The 20,486-nt window shown below is 38.1% G+C and overlaps 1 protein-coding gene across 2 annotated transcripts; it reads left to right on the forward strand.

Moving 5' to 3' along the window:
- Positions 1-1,951: 1,951 nt before the first annotated feature.
- LOC104228834 (uncharacterized) lies at positions 1,952-19,089 on the forward strand. Of its 2 annotated transcripts, XR_711436.2 has the most exons (9): positions 1,952-2,061; positions 2,190-2,338; positions 14,223-14,356; positions 15,147-15,288; positions 16,543-16,680; positions 16,770-17,345; positions 17,532-17,711; positions 17,884-18,031; positions 18,710-19,089. XR_711436.2 is itself a non-coding variant. In XM_009781382.2 (8 exons), the coding sequence occupies exons 1-8, from the start codon at positions 2,025-2,027 to the stop codon at positions 18,884-18,886; spliced, it is 1,533 nt and encodes a 510-aa protein (XP_009779684.1). In that variant the 5' UTR covers positions 1,952-2,024; the 3' UTR covers positions 18,887-19,089. The 2 variants fall into 2 exon arrangements, 1 of the variants encoding a protein (XP_009779684.1); XM_009781382.2 differs by lacking the exon at positions 17,884-18,031.
- Positions 19,090-20,486: the final 1,397 nt, after the last annotated feature.

Here is a 20,486-nt window from a genome sequence, read left to right on the forward strand (position 1 = left end):
ATAGTTTTCACAATATTTGGAAAATAAACCAACAAAAACAACTCAACTTTTAGATCTAAAATTTTATGTCTTTTAAAAAATTATATGCGGGAAAGAAGATGAGGGGGAGGGTGATCTGAGGAAGAAGAGGAGGGGAGGGGTTCGTTCCTGTGGGGAGGGGAGAGAAAATATGTTATTTTTCATGGGTTTCACGTGTTTTTTTTTGTGTTTAAGCATGCGAGTGTTGCCCGGTCAAAAGTAGTGTATTTTATACACACTTTTAAAAGGTTGAATGTGTAAAAAGTTTTTCGTGAACAAGAGGTGTGTAACAAAGATCTCGCTGCAAGGTTGATGAGTAAACTATGTATTTTGCCAAGAAAAAATAATATTCTAAAAATGAATGGCAAAAATCGCACATGGTGCCCTATTTGGTCGCCCCCCATTTAACCTGTACTCACTTTTTAAATTTTTTTAACTAGTACGGTGGTACCTAAAGTTTACATAACTTTAGGCCTCCTCCTTCTTCTCCTCCTCATCCTTTGCTATGAAAATAAAGGGTGACGATGAATTCATATGATGTGAGCATATTTTAAGGTAGTTTATGGTGTTTTATACCGATGAATCGTCGTGTTTTTTTTAATACTATTGCTTAGGGTTTCTTCGTCTTCTTAATTGCAAAATGAGTTTGTTAGACTTATTGTTGTTTTGACAAACTGATGATTGAGGTTTGTTCTTGATGATATTTGGAGGTTATGTTTCAAATTTGAGTTCATTTGGAATAGATTTAGATGTTAAATCGTGTATTGGATTGATGGAATTCGAAGAACATATTTCTATTTCTAGCAGTTTACACTTTAGACTTACGCAGCTTTAAGTGCATAAAAACATTTGTTGCACTTCAGACCTATTTGGCCTTAAGTGCATCTGAAGTGCAAAAATTACACTTCAAACCTATTTGACCTTAAGTGCCCGAAAATATTTGTTGCACTTCAAACTTATTTGGTCGTAAGTACACCTTAGAGAGAGTTTAGATTTAATTAGTGTTAAGTGTATTTCACTTCAGACTATTTTTTTAATTTAATTTCAGTCCCGTGAAATTGATACTTACTAAGGTGTGAAGGCTAGGGGTGTTCATGGTTCAGTTTGGATCGATTTTTTTCTAAAAAGAAACCAAACCAAGTAAGTCAGTTTTTCAAATATTAGAACCGAACCAAACCAATTAAGTCGATTTTTTTTCCGATTCGGTTTATGTCGGGTTTTCGATTTTTTTCCGGTTATTTGTCGTTTTTCTTAAATATAAGACATACATTACCAAGCACATATTCCGGCGACCACATTTTCAACGTAACACTATCAAATCAATTGCCCTTTGAGAAATCTATTATTTACTAAAATATATTGATGATAATTGAATCAAATAGTGATGAATAATTGAAGGACTCGATTAAAATTATATTTTTTTAAACATGAAATGGATTCTTACACTTAACAAAAGAAAACTACCAATCAAACTAGAATATAAAGGTAAAGAACTGTACTAAAAGTGCAATTGATTAACATTCACCATAAATTTTTTGAAACTTTGTATAAAAATACACACACACACACACACACACACACATATATATATATATATATATATATATATATAGGTGTAAATAAATTTGAAATAGCTACTCCTATAGTCGATTTGGTTCGGGTTTTTTCGGTTATATTTTGATTAAAATCAAAACCAAACCAAATTTGATCGGTTTTTAAAATTCAAAACCAAAATCAAACCAAACCAAAAAGTATCGGTTTTTTTAGTCGGTTTACTTTGGTTTTCGGTTTGGTTCGGTTTTTCGGGTTTTTATGAACACCCCTAGTGAAGGCTTGCAAAGTTTTGTACAAAGTACAAATCCCTCAAAATGTCGGACCGTAGAAAAAAATTCCGATCCGACCCGAAAGTTCTTTCATGCTTTTATTCAAAAACTGTGTGCTTACAAATCCACAAATTCAAAATTTCCCTTTCCCGGCAAAGCCATTACTCTTCTTGCAGACCTTCCATGGAAGAGGAGGATGCGAATCGGCGGCATAAAAAGGGTAAAAACACTTCCTGTAACTGTGAGGAACAGCATCTATATGCTATTTAGGGTTCAATTTTAGGCCTTTCATTATTTTATCTGGTATACAATATTTATGAAATCCACATTTTTTTTTTTTGTACTCAGCGCGGGGGCGATTACCTATCCAAGGCATGGAATCGGTGATAGCTACAGTCAGTGGATACCACGGTACCGAGCGATTTAATCTCATCAAGCTGATAGACAAGAGTGGTGCAAGTTATGTCGGTTCAATGAACCAGTCGACCACTCATTTGGTATGTCATCTTTCACAATCCGAATTCAACTATTAATCAGAACCTTTCATTAACTCTCTTTGTTATGTAAAAAGAGGAATTCCATTGGATTCTGCAAAGAATTGAAAGTGTAAAACATTTAGACTTGAACTTTATAGGTTCGAGTTCAGGAGTTTACATCCCATTTGATTTACTGCATATTATTTGTACTTAATTAGTGAAACTTTAACACATACAGGTTCTGAGCCAAAGCCACTGGGTTCGGATGAACCCATATATACACTACATCCGCTCCTGAACATCTCATATTTCATTAAGTACAAGAGAAGAAAACATAGTATTTTGGTTCAATATATCTCTATACTGTAATTCCCCCCAAAAAATTAAAATTAGAACCTTTGGGTATAATGGGATAGTCTAGTGGACAGGAAGGAAGAAGCCACAATTACAACCATGGTATCAAGAGTTCAAATCTCAGTGGCTATTGTTGCCTGGTTTGGCCTTATATGTTAGGTAAACCATCTTTAATATAAATCTAATTATAAGCATAATCTGCCTAGGTTGATTTTCTGTGCTATAACTGGAGCTTTGGTGGTTTTGTTCACCTTACAAGTTGCAACATACAACCATCATTAGTGGAATTATTTGTCATGCCCAAACTTGGGGAAGCATGGCCTGCACCTGATGCGCTACTCGGCCCGAGCGTACCGCTCTGTAACCGTGAACTGTGAAGGGGTATCCCTCAATTTAGGCCGATGAGGCCTACCTGCAAGCTCACAACACCAATCGAGGCCAATGGGGCCGTATTTTGAATCATCTGAAAATAATGTCTCTTTCATCTGAGGGGTAAATATACCCAAAAGCTCATATACATAACTGTGTAGGCCGATGAGGCCACCATGAATGTCTCCAACCAGCGATACCAAACTGAACATATACACACGGCTGGCAAGGCCACAATACTGATATACAAAATACACATGACTAGTCTACAAGCCTCTAAAGATAACTGAACTGTATCATGATCGGGACAGGGCCTCGACTTACCCATCAAACATATATATAAAATGGACTCCAATATCTAGGCCTGGTAACTCCAAGGAAGTGGAGCTTACCAACCCAGCTGATGTTTGACTCTGTCTATTGCGATGGTCTATTCAGCTGTCTATTAGGACCTGCAGGCATGAAATGCAGCGTCCCCAGCAAAATGGACGTTAGTACGAAATAATGTACCGAGTATGTAAGACAACAAAATAACTGAAAGCTGAAACTGAACTGATAATTTAATAACTGAAAGTAACTAGGAGTCAAACATGATCTGATATTGACTCAACTCTCTCAATATAGTAAGTAAAATATCTGTCCGGCCCTATAAGGCTCGGTACATGTAACTGCTCTGCCGTCGTAGGCTCGCTTATAGGCGCTCAGCCATAATAGGCTCTGTATCTCGGCTATTCTGGGCTCGCTCATAGGCGCTCGACCACAGTAGGCGTAGTATATAACTTACCATCTGATCAGAGGTTGCCCAATAGGGGCGTGCCCATCGATTATAGCTCGATGGTGGTGAAAATACTGTAATACTTTATATATAAAGTCCCAATAAGTGAGAATACTGTAACTTATGAAATTAAAATAATGTACATAAATTCAGGATTTATATGTCGTTATCAAACGCATGTAGTTAAGAGATCATGCCAAAATGAAGTAAGGGTTTAGCCTTAACATACCTTAACCCTGTTGAGTCCTTAATACCTTCCAAGTAGAGTTGTGAAAAGCGCTCGCTTTAGCGCTTAAAGCGCGAAGCGAGACCTCAGACGCTTCTGTGATGTGAAGCTTAGCAGGTTGAATAAAGCGAGCGCTTTTGCAAAAAAAGCGAGAAGCGAGCGCTTCTACATATTAAGGGCTGCCAACGTTAAAAATTAAAAAAGTTCATCAAGTTCAAGCTCAGGTATGTGATTTCTTCCTCCTCCTCCTCTTTTTTTGTCACAACCCAATTCCCGAACCCGGTCGTGATGGCGCCTCTCGTGAAGACAAGGCCAGCCAAAACAAACGAAACACCTCTTTTAATAATTAATTAACATAAACAAGTTTAAAACATGATTAATATAGCCATAATTGCGGAAACAACGATAATAACAAAAGGGAAACCATCCCGACACAGCCCAAACCGGGGTGTCACAAGTCATGAGCAACTAAGAAATCCGGATACAAGTCTACTGAACACTAATTCCGATACAATAGTTCTAAAAACATGAAAATGATAAGATAAGGGAGGCACGGGGCTGCGAACGCCAACAACTACCTCGTAGTCTCCGAATCACTGCCTGAACTGGGAGAATCAACACTCAGGAGCGGACTCTGCGATGCCTGAATGTGCACACATGGTGCAGGGAGTAATGTGAGTACTCCGACTCAGTGAGTAATAATTATAAATAATGGCTGAAAGTATGAAAACACGTAAAGGCACAAAGCAATTCCATATCAAGCAGTAAAATCACTTAAAGCAGTAAATTAGTGAAGAAATCAAATGCTATTCCTTTTTAAAACAAGTAAAACAGAACAGTAAAAGACCCCACGCTCATCATCCAGCGCGTATCTTGCCTCAATATAGCACTACGATGTGCAATCCGGGGATTCAAACCCTCAGGACATCATTTACAATCATTACTCACCTCAAGCCGGCCAAAACTCTAGCCCGCTTTGCCCTTGCCTCTCAAATCGGCCTCCTCGTGCGTCGAATCTGACCAAAACCACAACAAATACGTCACAATAGGCTAAGGGAACAATACCCAATCGAAAACAATCGAAAAATATCAAAAATCCCGAAATTGGCAAAACCCGAGCCCCGCGCCCACTTCTCGAAACTCAGAAATTTTTACATCATTAGATTCCTTATCTCGCCACGAGTTCATACATATAAAAATCACAAGAATCGGAGTTCAATTGACCCCTCAAATCCCTAATCTTAGCTCTCTTAAGTTCAAGCCCTAACCTCCATTTTTAGTCCATGATTTTCTTAAATTTCCAGTCTTAATTCATGTAATAACACCATAGGATTGTGTTTTAGGTCCAAAAATCCTTACCTTATCGAAGCTCCTTGAAATCCCTCTTCAAAATCGTCCAAAATTCTCTAAGTCCGAAGTTAGAAATGAGAAACCTTTCAAAATTCGCGAAGAACTTAAATACCTTCGGCCCAGCCATAACCGCATCTGTGGTCAAATAGCCGCTTCTGTGGTTGAAACTCTGCATCTGCGGAACCTCATTAAGTCTCGCCTGGCCGCATCTGCGGCTCCCTATCCGCATCTGCGGTCCCAGCCAATCCTTGCCTTTTCCGCTTCTGCGACTCCTAACCCGCATCTGCGACACCGCACCTGCGGTCCCCACCGCAGGTGCGAAAATACCTGAAGCACCAGAAAATCTGCAACAACAGAAGTCCAAACTCTTCCCGTTAGCCATCCGAAACCACCCCGAGGCCCCCGGGACCTCAACCAAACGCACCAACACATCTTAAATCATCATTCAAACTTGTTCCAATCATCCAATCACCTCGAACAACACCAAAACCGTCAATTCATATCGAATTCAAGCCTAAGTTCTTCTAAAACTTCTGAAACACGCATTCGATCAAAAACCCGACCAAATCACCTCCGAACGACCTGAAATTTTACACGCACATCCCAAATCACCTAACGAAGCTACTGCAACTCTCGGAATTCCGTTCCGACCCTCGGATCAAAATCTCACATACCCACCGGAAATCGCCAAAATACTAACTTCGCTAAAACACACTAATTTCTACACCGGACCTCCAAAACCACTTCCGATCACGCTCCTAAGTCACAAATCATCCCCCGAAGCTAACCGAATCACCGGAAATCACATCCGAGCCCTCTAACTCATAAGTTAATTTCCGGTTGACTTTTCCAAACTAAGCCTTCCTTAAAGAGACTAAGTGTCTCATTTCCTACCAAAACTAATCCAAATCGACTCGATCACAACAATTACAGATAATGAAGCATAAAGAAGCTGAAAACGGGGAAAACGGAGCGGTAACTCATGAGACGACGGGTCGGGTCGTCACATTTTTCTTTTTCTTTCACTGTTTCAGTCCCAAAATAGCAGCGAAATGCTAGCAATTTTTTTCCTTCAGTTCTTCTTCTTCTTCTTTCATTGTTTCAGTGATAAATTGCAGCGAAATGTTGCCCAATTTTTTTTCGTTTCAGTTACTGCCATTTTTCGTATACTTACTGCCATTTTTTTCATTTCATTTAATCTTGTAGAAGAATAGGATGCTCATTTTGTGCTTTAATTGATGCTACTCTTTAGTTTTTACATTGAAGTATTGAATATTTGTTTACAGTTATATGTGTTGTCTATGCAGTATTTATTTTAATATATTTATTTTAAAAAAATTCCGTTTTACTTCAAAAAGCGAGCGCTTCGCTTCTCGCTTTAAGAGAAAAGAGGCTTGTCGCTTTTCCTCGCTTCACGCTCTTCACAACATTGCTTCCAAGCAACTCTTCAAACAACTGCACTTATAGCTTGTTTGACCAAGCTTTTTTTTCGCCAAAAACACTTTTGGCCAAAAATTGAGGTGTTTGGCCAAGCTTTTGGATGGAAAAAAAATGCTTTTGAGGAGAAGCAGAAGCATTTTTGGAGAAGCAGAAAAAAGTAGCTTCTCTCCAAAAACACTTTTTTGAAAAGCACTTTTGAGAAAAATACACTTAGAAGCAATTTTTTAAAGCTTGGCCAAACACTAATTGCTGCTCAGAAGTGCTTTTCAAATTAATTAGCCAAACACAAACTGCTCTTCGCCAAAAGTAATTTTGAGAAAAGCACTTTTGAAAAAAAGCACTCTCAAAATAAGCTGATTTTTGCAGCTTGGCCAAACAGGCTATTAATCTACCATTGCATAAGGAGATTCAAAATTAGTGCTAAGTCCGTAACTTAAGCTAGTAACTCGTTTATGTAAATTCGGCAGCATCTCCCCTCTAATAAGGGTCTCCTCTAATACCATATACCAACAACAACAACCAGAGAAATCCATCAACATATAAGTATCAATAACAAGACACTATATAACAACAACAAGTCACAACTATTTCACGGCCAGCGACAAGCTCCAATTGGAATCCGTATACCCCATATCACCCCTTATAGACTTCTTACTTTAACTTAACAGTATCATTAACATGATAATGAAGTCAGTCATCAATGTTTCCCGCCTTATACCATATATTTATAACAAAGGAAACAATCCACAACTCCAACTATCCTCAATTAGCAACTTTATTAACTAGGTCATGTCTAGTCCATCCATTTAACTTAATCAACATCAAGATAAACTTAAGCACATGCCAGTGTTTTGGATAATGTGCGGCGACAAATAACGACGAGGGCCTGCTTCACTGAGGCGAGAGGCGCGCAGCGAAGCGCTCGTCTTTTTGATGTGAAGCGACAATTTATACAAAAATAAAGTAAAATAACATATATATAACTAAAAACTCAATAACAATAATATATTAATAAATATATCAATTCACAATATGCAATTAATTCTACTTTATAATTGAAAAAGGAGGAAATTTCAGGTTTGAACTTTTGAAGTTCTCTGCCTCTGCCCCTACAAAAACAGGGTGCAATACTGCTGCTCAATCAAAAATAGAGCAACAAAAAAAGAAGAGAAGATCAGAAGAGGAAGAAAAACGAAAAAAAACCAGAGAATAAACACTCTCTGTTCTGTTTTTTCCTGCACTATTGCTCGACAAAAAACAGAGCAAAAAAAATTAGAAAGAAGAAGAGGAGATCAGAAGAAGAAAAATGGAAAAAAAACAGAGCAATAGACTCTTTGTTCTGCATTGTTGCTCAACAAAAAACAGAGCAAAAAAAATAGAAAAAGAAGGAAAAGGAAGAAAGAAAGAAAGAAAGAGAGAAGAGAGAAGAAAGAAGAAAGAAGAAAGAAGAAAGAAGAAAGAAGAAAAATGTCACGACTCGGATTTCCCATCGCCGGGACAATGATGGCGCCTAATTTTTCAGTTGCTAGGCAAGCCAACAATTAGAGATTAATACGCTAACTCTTAAACAATTCAGTAAATAACAACAATTAAACCATAACAGATTAAAGGAGTGCAGAACTTTATAATAACCCAAGTAATTATACACACTACCCAGAATCTGGTGTCACAATTCACGAACTTCTAAGAGTCACTACAAATAACTGACTGAAGGAAAGTACAAACTGTTTTCAAGTTAAAAGAAACAATAAAGTGAAGTAACTGGAAGGAGACTCCAGGGTCTGCGAACGCCGACAGATCTACCTTGTGTCTCCTGTGGGACGGAAGTCAGCAGCTCAACTCGGGTCAACACGGTCCAGTACCAAAATTTGCACAGAAAGTGCAGAGTGCAGTATCAGTACAACCGGCCCCATGTACTGGTAAGTGTCGAATCTAACCTCGGCGAAGTAGTGACGAGGCGAAGTAGTGCAACCCGCTCCCATTTCACATATCTTGTTGCAGGCGTGCAACCCGCTCCCATTTCACATATTTATCTTAAATCACATATAAGACCTGCACCAGGCACCGGAACCAAAATACGGGCCCGATACCAATGGTTTCAAACACATCTCTCTTTCGAAAACTCATAATTAATTCAACAAAATAATTTCTTTCAAAAATTCATTTCTCAGGCTTGGGACCTCGGAATTTGATTCCGAGCATACGCCCAAGTCACATTTTTTCCTACGGACCCTTCGAGACCGTAAAAAATCACGGGTCTGGGTCCGTTAACCCAAAATGTTGACCGAAGTCAAATTAATTCATTTTACAATCAAAATTCATCATTTTTCATAAATTTTCACATAATGTCTATCGGGCTACGCGCTCGGACTACGCACACAAATCGAGGTGATGCTGAAAGAGGTTTCTAAGACTTCGGAACGCATAATTCATTTCTAAAACAAGTGATGACCTTTTGGGTCATCACAACAACTCAATTTAAGCCTTAGGAACTACCCACGATTGCAAGGAATTCAATTTAGGCCATTTTTGAAAAAGTCAACAAAAGTCGACACTTGTGCCCGCTTGGTCCAAACCCGAAATTCGGACCAAAACCCGATTAACCATTCACCCCTGAGCCCAGATATATAATTGGTTTTGGATTCCGACCTCAATTTGAGGTCTAAATCCCAAAATTTCGAAATCCCTAGTTTCTACCCAAAAATCCCTAATTTCACTATGAAAATCCTAGATTCTAGGCTGAAATCTTGTAAATTAAGTGAAAGATTGAAAAATATGAGTTAAGAATCACTTACCTATGATTTGGGGAAGAAGTGGTCTTTGTAAAATCGCCTAAAGGGTTTCTTGTTTTGAAAATTTTGAGAAATGAGCAAAAATCCCGTCTAAGTTAGGTTTTACACAGCTGCAGATATCGCATTTGCGACCTGAGCTTCGCAATTGCGAAGCTCGCAAATGCGAAGGGACCATCGCAATTGCGAGGTCCTTCACATCTTTGCTGCCTTCACAATTGCGAAGATAAGTTCGCAATTGCGAACTTGAATCTCCGCAAATGCGACAAAAAGATCCCATTTGCGATCACTGCCCCTCCCAGCTTTACTTCGCAAATGCAAAGAATTCTTTGCAATTGCGAAGATAGTATGACCCAGCTTCTCTTCGCATTTGCGATGAGAAGCTCGCAAATGCGAACCTCTCAGAGGTTGCAATTGCGATGCCTGATCTCGCAATTGCAGATCAGAGGCCTGCAACACCATCAGTTACACCAACAAATATTTCCAAGTTCAAATCACTCCGTAGCCTATCCAAAACTCACTCGAGCCCTCGGGGCTCCAAACCAAACATGCACACAAGTCTTAAAATATCATACGAACTTGCTCGCGCGATCAAATCGCCAAAATAACACCTAGAACTACGAATTTAGCACCAAATCAAATGAAATTCTCAAGAACACTTTGAAATTTCTATTTTCTCAACCGGACATCCGAATCATGTCAAAACAACTCCGTTTATCACCAAAATCCACATACATGACTTAAATATTATATTGAACCTGTACCGGGCTACGGAACCAAAATACAGACCCGATACCAACAAGATCAAACATTAACAATTTTGTTAAAAACCATTAAATTTTTAGACTAACAATTTTTAACAAAAATTCATAACTCGGGTTAGGGACATCCGAATCCGATTCCGGGCATACGCCCAGGTCCCATATTTCGATACGGACCCACCGGGACTGTCAAAACATGAATCCGAGTTTGTTTACTCAAAACGTCGACCGAAATCAATTAAATCAACTTTTGAAGGCAAAAATTATTATTCTCATCAACTTTCAACATAAAAGCTTTTTGGAAACATGCCCGGTTTGCGCACGCAAATCGAGGAGGGATAAAATAAGGTTTTAAAGGCCTTAGAACACAGAATTTGGTTTTAAGTCATGAGATGACCTATCGGGTCATCACAAAAGAAGAAAGAAGAAATCGAAGAAGAAAGGAAATCGAAGAAGAAAGAAGCTTACCTGGCTAGGTGGACTTGGCTGCTCTGTTGTTTGAAGGTTGAAGAAGATAGAAACGTGAAATCATTGCAAGCCCTAATGTTTTAAGTCGCTAGTATTTTTTTTTTTTTTTGGCAATCCGCTAGGCAAGTGCCTAGGGCTAGTTTTTTATTAATAGAAGAAAAGAAAAATACAACAATTAGGAAAAGTACAAATAAGGGGGACAATAATATCGGTATTGTTACCCATATGCCTTGACTATATAATCACTCTTCTGCGCCTCACATTGCCTATGGCAGCCTCATGTAGAGGATTCATGGTGTAGCTGCTTGCAAAGTCTCACGAGGGCATATAATCTTATAGCCGTGTGGATAATTTCCAAAGGCATAGGACCAAGGAAACATAAACCGTGCTAAACCTTACATTACTAATCCTATTGAGGCATAAAAAACCTCATCTACTAGCATGCATGTAAAAAATAAGAACTAGAAAGTACCAAATATTCAATGATCATCACAGAGTTTATAACATACTCTGTGATGATATTACAAATGAGTATACTAATATAATGGTAGAATAAAATGATGAAGGAATTAAAATGTTGTCCCTTCTTGTCCGAACTTGTAATTTCTTCAAGTTGTAATTCTTTTTCATCACAACCCCAATTCTTCAAGATGTATTCAAAAATCATGATTTCTTTTTTGAACGATTGGACTTTGTAGATGTAGTTGGGGCAGCCTTCTTTTGTTTGACAACTCTCATTGGAGGTCGCCTAACATTTAAAAAATCGCTGACCTTGTCGTCCCAACTATTTTTCCTTGTATGTGCCTTCTTTATTTTTCCACTATGCATCGGTGACAGGTCACCTTTTCTTGATGCCTCTGCCCGACATTGATTTAAGATATCATCTTTCTCCCCTTCTTCATATATATCTCTACCTACCAATAGTGGATTTGGCATGTCTTGAGAAACACCCTGAGTCATCAATTTATTGCCAGCTTGTGCAGTAACCAGACTTGCCTTTGTTGTGATTTGTTCCTGCTCATATTCTCATCACCAGTGCTTGAAATAGCATGATTTGAAGCCTTTTTAGGATCAGAACTTACCATTGCATCCAAAAGTTGTCTTTCGTCTAACAAAATAACTGGAGCAATGGTTACGAGCTGTTGCTGCCCAACCTGTGAAATTGTTACTGTTTTGCAATCACCAGTAGGAGTCCTAGCTGTAGCGTTTGGATCATTTTGTTGCTGCTGTTCAATAGGACTTGCATGGATACCTGACGTGGCCTGTTTGGTCGATGTTGCACCTATATGAGTTGCAGCTGGCGTACCTTGCCTTGTAGATGTTCTTGCAGTAGCCCTTGTTGTCACAGTTTGGAACTGCCCAGATGTTGGTGTTCCTGTTTTTGTTCGATCACCCTTAGGCTTTGTGTTTGAGGTGTTGGGATTAATTTGCTGCTGTTGCACAGTAGTTGTAGGTGTTCCAGCTGCTGCATTTTGAAAAGCTGGAGATAAAGGATTTCTTGGAACGAATGCAGGAGCATTGGAGTTCAAATTGCTTGTTGGACTTGCTGTTGGCACTCGTTCAGATATTACCATCGCTAAGGAATCAAACTCCAAGTCGCTAGTATTTTCTTTTAATGTCTGTGCCTTTTTTTTCTCTCCAAAAAGCGATGCCACAGCTAGCCTCTCGCTACACAGGCAGAGGCGCTCGCCTTTTACAAAGATGTCAAAATCGCAATTCAAAAGTCAAGAATTTCAGCTAATTGCCAAAACCACAAACAAAATCGACAAAATCATTGTTCAACTTCTGCCACCCCTGATTACGATTCCATTTTAACTAATAAAATCATTGTTAACATCTGATTTAAGAAGAATTTAGTGAGGAGTAGGTGGTAACAGTGGAATCACTGGTGTAGAATGTGGCTATGGAGTAGCTATTGGGAAAAACGAAAAGGAAGGGGATTTGAGTAGAAGACGAGGGGAGGTAAAAGAAGGGAAAATTAAGTAAGGAAGAGTAAGACATGGGGGTTGTGGCGGAGGTCGACTGGGAACGATAGTGTTCCGGTGAGGGACATGTTGGCAGGGATTTTTTCTCTTTTCTTATATATATAACCTTAAATATATATATATAACCTTAAAACAACCCAACAAAACATAACAACATATCTTCCCCTTTCAAGTGCTATCTTGTAATCTTTCACTCCAACACCACAACCATCATGTAATTAAACGTAAACACAATCAAAGGGATGTTAAACATACCTTAGGCAGTAAATACAATTCGAACCCTAAGCTTAACTTAGCTCATCATCATCCTTATTCACATCACAACACCATAGAGGGGTTATTCTTCACCTTTGGCTACCTTTGATATTGGGTTATGGTGCATTTTTATGGAATTTGTTTGGAGCCTTAGGGGAACGGTTTGGGAGGGTTTGGAGAGTGTGATGATGGAAGGAGGTCGAAAAATGAGCAAAGCTCATCCCAAAAACGAGATAAAAATAGGTGAAGGTCGGCCACCGACCAAGTGGGTCCCATAGGGGCTGCCTGCGGGCTCTCGCGAAAATGCGAATATATCTCTACTCAGATATCATATTGACAAATGGTTTAATGCGTTAGAAACTAGACTCGTAGATCTTCAATTTGGTAGGTGGATTATCCCATTATTCCAGGTATAATGGGAGAAAAGCTCGGCTACATTTGACCTAATTTTCAGCACATTTTACGAATGTAACTTGTGATGATCTTTGCCAATTTTTGTTCTACAACTCGCTTGACTTTAAAACATAGCACACGACTATCATACGACTAAAATAACTCATAACATAACCTCCTTATCATGTTAAGCACCCTAGTCTCACCCCAAAAGTACATGTTATAACATTCCCAACTTGTCGACTTTCGACAAAACTTATTTTCTTCAATTCGTTTAGCTTCTAAGCCTTCCAACCTTCTTGGTACTTGCAGTTCATGATCTTAAATATTTGTAACTTCCAAGGTAACATGATTAATTTACTTTTTCTTTATGTACTTTCAAAGATGATCTCATTTTTGAGCTTACATCAATTGACTTATGACGTACTTTTGCGTATGAAAACATGGGGTGTAACTGTATTCAAATAACCGCTCCTATTTTCTTCTCTGCATGGCCAAATATCCTGACAATTGGAGTTTAAGAAATTAATAATATGAGTTTCTGCTGCCCCACCTTTAAAATCGTGTCGTTTGGGTATTTATTTGTCAACTTTTTTCCTAATAAACTCTGTGTTTTCTGCCAATATGATGCCATAACGTGAGAGCCATTCCTTGAGATATGTTTCAAATTGTGCTTATAGTTAGACAAGTTGTTTGGTGACCCATGAAGTGTTAATGTGTATGATGCTCATCTTGGTTAGGTGTGCTGGAGATTTGATGGGAAGAAATATGAGCTTGCCAAGAAGTTCAAAATGTCAATAATCAACCATAGATGGGTTGAAGATTGTATTAAGGAAGGAAGGCGTCTTCCGGAGGGTCCCTACACATTTCAATGGTATATAAAATACTGGCTTACTAGTTATAGCGATGTAGGTTTTCTTGGTTTGTGTAACTAGTGTTAATTTTGCCTGACAAAATTTATTTGGACTGGAGTCTGGAGTTGACCTTTGTGGTTCCCACTGGGGGAAGTTGATCCTCATAGCAAATGCATGCCACTTCAGTTAAAGAGAACTAGATAAAATAATATGAGTCTTGATAAGAGAATGTAATGATTCTTCTCCAAAATCTGGAATCACTTTTGGACAATTGGGTGCATATCCTGCTGGTGATGTTTACTTGATGAGATCTTTATGTTTCTAGATGCCTACTCACAGAAATATTGCTGTTTAGCTATCTAATGGCTATGAATCGAGAAAAAGACAAAAATTTAGCTAATCAATTTCTTGTTGTACTTATAAAAGAATCAAGAGAAAATGCATATGCAGGACTAAATTATCCTTTTCTGCTTTCTCTGAAAAAATTTGTCTGCGGTATTTAATTCTTTCATCATTTTTCTCGTGACAGCTAAATTTATCTTGTATTTAGGAGTCATTCTTATTTCTTACTTTTGAAGAACACAAGTTGCAGACCGAGATTTCTTAAATTATTTTTTATTTATTTGGGAGATGCCATAGAACTAATTAACCAACATTTGATTTATTAGCAGAATGTAGCAATTTCTTTCTTTGTCAATTTGACTGTCTGAGAGCTGCTGTATAGCTCATTTGGAAGTTGGTTGCTTATGATCAATCATATCTCCAGTTCTACAGCTGGAATCTTATCCCTTTGCATTCAATTATTTTCAGTGGGCAAGAAGTGGGTCCAATAATGTTGGATATTACACTTTTTAGCGAAAGTAAACAATTGAACCACTCGAAAGAACCAGCTATTCTTATTGAATCTGAAGCGGATTTCAACTCTTGGACAGATTCAACTTTATTAAAAGAGGTGCATTCATTTATTCGTTAATGCTCTTTATCATTTTCATAACTAGATCTTGCACTTCAAAGGGGTAGTTCAAAGTGCTTTTGTTTAACAGTTCAAACTAAAAATATTCCTTCTGATTGACAAATAATCCACATTATCCGGCTGTTCCTGGCTTTATGTATCAGTAGGAATATTTATCGATGCATGCTGTAAATGTTGTATGTCTTGGCTAGTTATTATCATAATCTAGGTCATTTATCAGAAAGCGTTAGTGCAATATAGATCAGAAGTTGATCATACACCAGCTTCACCTCAGTATGTGCTGATTCAGAAAGCTCTTGTGCCCTTCCGATTTGAATCCATGTCTCAATGCTTAGTGAAAGCGAGGCTCTTTCAGTGAGAGGAGAGAATTAGCAATTGCAAAGGTAAAACAATGTAGGTAGGGCCAGCCACTCAACCAGTATATAAACAAAGTGCTAGTTAATACTAAAAAAGGAGATCTGTTTAGTGATAGCAGCACTACATTTTGTATATTCTGTACTGAGTTAACTCCACCAAAGCACTTTTCGCATTCTTGACGTAACAGCTAGCTGGAACAACTCACTCTGTGCTCTTCATTTTTTTCCTTTCTCCTCAATTCACTATAAATAGAACTAGTTTCCCTTATTCTTTTTCTTTTCTTTTCATTTCTCATTCTTTCATACTTGGGCTCAATAATCCACTGCTTATCTACCATCTCAATGGCTTTCTTGTTCAGAACATTAAATTGTTGATCTGGCTGATTACACCATTCTGTTGCTTTGCAATTTTCACTTAAAATGGTTTATGTTTCTGAATGAGGATGTTCTTACTTTCCTTTGTTTCATCTATTTCAAAATGAGTCAGATTTACAAGTTTCAAGCTTGGTGTTGATTTTTGTCTGATTGAGCAGTAGGCTACAAGGTCTCTTTTTTCTTTTAGTAAAAGAAGCTGAAAGATCAGTTGACAAATAAAAAATTAAAAAGAAAATAGAAGAATTTCCACCAAACAAGCACCTCAATTTTGGTAATTAAGGGAAACAACACATTGATTCAGTTTAAATCAAGTGTGCATATCTACTCTTAAATTTGCATTACCAATTTTACAACATTTCTTTATAGACATGTTCATCCAACCTTCTTCGTGGCCCTAGGTATTGGACATATATTGTACTGCAAAATAAGTGCCGAGACACATCTTTATAAAAGGATTATATAACATAGCTTCAATTGCTTGCTTTTATGCTACTGGTTGCAGAATTTGTCTCCTGAGCTGGTTAAACACAAGGATAGACCAAGGAGGAAATCAAATGGAAATAATCTGAACAAGGATCACCCGTCCAGCAGCATATATTGTTCTAGTGAGCACTCTTTACAATGCTCACGTAGGACACAGGTAATAACTTTTTAGACAGTCATTATTTAATGCATTACTTTCCAAACTTTAGTTGATACTTTTCTTTTCCTCTTTTTTTTTCCGTGTAGATTGAAGAACTGAATTTTCCCTCTTCAGCATTCCTTAAACCCAAGAACGGAAGTTCTGAATTTGCTGAAACTTCTCGCAGAAGTAGTAGATTGGTGAAGACGAACATTAGTGGGGATCTTGTGGAGATTATTTCAGGTTCAGAGAAACAGAGTCTCCGATTACAAGCTCTTCGGGAACGTGAAACTTTAGCTCAAATTTACAACTTGGATGTTGAAATGCCTGAAATCTCTATGATTAACAGGCATGGATCTGATTTTAGCTTCCATCAGTCAGAGGCGGGACCAAGTAGAATAGGTGTAGATGGCACTGGGGAAACTGAAGTTAACAGACTCCTTGATAATGGTAATCAGTGTTTGGATGCAGAAGGTACCTCATCTAATCTTCGTGGAAATGGACAAGAGCCATGCCTAGCTGTTGATGAGGTCCAAAATGAGACTGATAATACTTGCAAAGTGTCTACATCAACCACATTATCCTGTGTCATATGTTGGACAGATTTTAGTTCATCCAGGGGGGTGCTTCCCTGTGGTCATCGTTTTTGTTTCTCATGCATCCAGACGTGGGCCAATCATATGGTAAACCTTCCTATCCGCCTTTCAATTTTGTTTGATGGGAATTTTTTTCTCTTTTTCAATTTTTGCATGCCATCGTGATGAGATGTTATTATGATTTCCTCTACGCATGCAAGTGAAACTTCAGATTCTTGGATTTTTGTTTTTGTTTCAATTGATATTTTTCCTTTCACAATGCCATTATCATAGGCATCAAGCAGGAAAGTCTCGACATGCCCTTTGTGCAAGGCTAGTTTTGTTGCCATTACAAAGGTTGATGATGCAATTACTGCTGATCAAAAGATATACTCCCAAACTATTCCGGACAATAATCCGGAAATGAACATATATATACTTCCCGAGGTTGAAACATCAAGGTTCCGTACTAATGTAAGTTCGCTGGTAATTTCTATTCTATATTGTAGTCTGGAGAAAGAAATCACCTCCTCTTTGTTTGTGTTGTACATTGATGTGGACATCTATGTGTCATCATTTTCATCAAAGAAAATATATTTTAACATTAAATACCTTTTCTATGTCCATGTGCCTTTTCTTCCCGTAGGTGCAGGCAAATCATACTTGAAGCATTATCTAACTGCCTTGAGTCGGATGCATGAATAGCACAAACGTTTCTCCTATTTGGTGCAACGAGTGTGACTGCAGTAACATATTAGATCCCTGTATCAAGCATTTCAATTTTATAGATCAAAGTAGGTGTCTTTACTTCCACATCTTATGATACTCATCTGATTCTTCATATTTAGTATTTCAAAGTTTCTGTTACTCTCTTTCTGAAGCATGGTTACTTATAGTTCGACCAGTCCACAGCTGAGTTCGAGTTGTTCCCTTTGCACTGGAGACTTGTCAAAAACCAAAAACCAAGAAAACAATTTTATGGTCAAAAGCTTCTATCATAGGTTGAAGCTAAAGATGTCCGTTAAAGTATTTCATTTGAAATGTGGAAGGAGAATCGTCTTGAATGTTGGAGGTCACACCTTCTGAAGAGTTCCACATGTATTGTCATTGTCTATCCTTAATGGCTGTTGTGTTTGAACTGCCTTAAGTAAAAAGAGTAACAGAGTAGTACATCGAAAAGCTGCTCTTTAGGGCTTTAGTCTGGTAGCATTGAACTAAAATACAGATCTGTGATTTATTCCCTTATTCAATACAGCAACATGAGAGGACTCTAGAATAGGTGTCAATGCCTAGTTATTCTACATGTTCTGATGATTTCCCTGAGTTGCTTTGACTTTCTTGCTAAAACATGTTTCTACCTCCCAAACACCCCTGATCAAGAAAGAGAATAACAGGGGTGAAGTATGTTTAGTGTTTGCATCTTGCATTTTAGTGTTCCGAGCTCACTTTCATTTGTCATTTTGGTTATGTAGCCATCAAGAACTCCAGTTTGCTGTCGATGCTCTTGTCGAGAACCAGCAGACCTACTAGTCAAATGTCATCTCTGCGAGACTCTCTGTATTCATTCCTATTGTCTGGATCCTCCATTGCTTCCATGGACATGCATGCACTGCACGGATCTGCAGAGGCTTTACCGTCGTAGCTGGTAGTTTGCGTGCTTGGAGGCTTTCTTGGCTTGACTAGTGAAGTGATTTTTACCATCTCATTTGTACTATTTTTTTTTCTAGAATAGATGCACATTCTTGCATTTTCTGCATGTGTAACTATAAAAGAACTACCTCTTGTAGTCCATTTTGCAACATACCCTGCCCCTCCTGAAAATCGATATGATTAGTGAGAAAGTTGCTTTACATGAACTCCACCACTGCCATTTGAGAGGCAAAGCAAGCTGTTAGTATAAAACTTCCGGTTACATGAGAAGTAGTTTCTGGGCATGCATCTACTTGTGGTTTTTGGTGGAATTTGGAATGAGTGAAGGAATGTTTTTGGGTGACTAGCGAGGTTGTTGTAATGACAAGAGTACTCCACTTTCAACTAAGAGCTTAAAAGTTTTGAGTTAATAAAGAAGTAAAGTGGGAAAGAAAAACTTGCGACTCTTAGATCCTTAAAAGAAATGAAGAATTAACCTAAAGAACCGTCCATCCAATAGCTTAAACTAAAATAGTTGGAAAAAAATAAAGAAGGATGAGAAAGGTTTGCATTTCATGCAACGAAAGGCATTATAGGTACTCACAACTTGCAAGGAGGACCATCCATTTTGTTTAATCATACAGGATGAAACCACGTTTTCCTCCTTTGGAGGAATCATCAAAATAACTCTGAAAAAATTGGAATAAACCAACAAAAAGACATACCAATAAAAGAAAGTGAACTGTGTTACTCCTAGTTGTTATCATCGGTCGAGCCAAGCACCTCTTGCCTGGTGCTTCTTCTGTTATAGGAATACCATAAGTTTGCCTGATTGTGCAAATTAATAAGGATTTACCTATATAGTTTTCGGCAAAATGACCTCTGGACCACTTAAACTTGCATCAGTATGCTAATCCGGTAAACAAACTTACACATTTCCCATTTTAACACCTCAACTTGATGAACCGAATACTAATAAATACTTCTGATTGAACGTGGTCTTCGCTCACTGTGACATGGATGACACATTATATACTAAGTTTTTTATTCTTTGACATGTGTAAAATGCGGGGCCTATTTTTTTAAAAACGCAATTTACAAGATTTTAAAATTATTTTCAGCAATAATGAACCTTCTAAGGCATAACCTTCAACCATCAGTGAGAACCGCAAATTGAATACAATAATAGTGCTGAAGAGGTGTCCAAACTGGCATAACAACTTTAAGAATGCGGGGAAGGATCGCTGTGATGACCCAAAAGGTCATCACTTGATTTACAAGTCAATTCTGTGTTCCGAGGCTTAAAAACCTCCTTTTATCTCACCTCGATTTACGTGCGCGTTCCGGGCGAATATCCGGAACGCTTTTATCTGAAAATTTGATAAAAATACTAATTTTGCCTTTAAAATTGAATTTAAGTTGACTTCGGTCAACATTTTGGGTAAACGGACCTGGACACGTGATTTGACGGTCCTAGAGGGTCCATAGAAAAATATGTGTAACGACCCGACCGGTTCGCTCGGTAGTTTGGGGGACGAATAGCTCCGTATGATATATTAGGACTTGTGTGCAAAATTTGGATTCATTCCGAGTTGATTTGATATGTTTCTCGTGAGTTTT

Source organism: Nicotiana sylvestris, chromosome 2 (genome assembly GCF_000393655.2).
Source record: "Nicotiana sylvestris chromosome 2, ASM39365v2, whole genome shotgun sequence".
In the NCBI taxonomy this organism is placed as follows: domain Eukaryota; kingdom Viridiplantae; phylum Streptophyta; class Magnoliopsida; order Solanales; family Solanaceae; genus Nicotiana; species Nicotiana sylvestris.

Excerpts from the sequence above, each read along its gene's own strand:
- LOC104228834 (XM_009781382.2), top strand. The coding sequence starts at position 2,025 with ATGGAAGAGGAGGATGCGAATCGGCGGCATAAAAAGG. Across the intron at positions 15,289-16,542 it reads ATTCAACTTTATTAAAAGAG|AATTTGTCTCCTGAGCTGGT; the intron begins GTGCATTCATTT and ends TACTGGTTGCAG. Across the intron at positions 17,346-17,531 it reads AGACGTGGGCCAATCATATG|GCATCAAGCAGGAAAGTCTC; the intron begins GTAAACCTTCCT and ends CCATTATCATAG.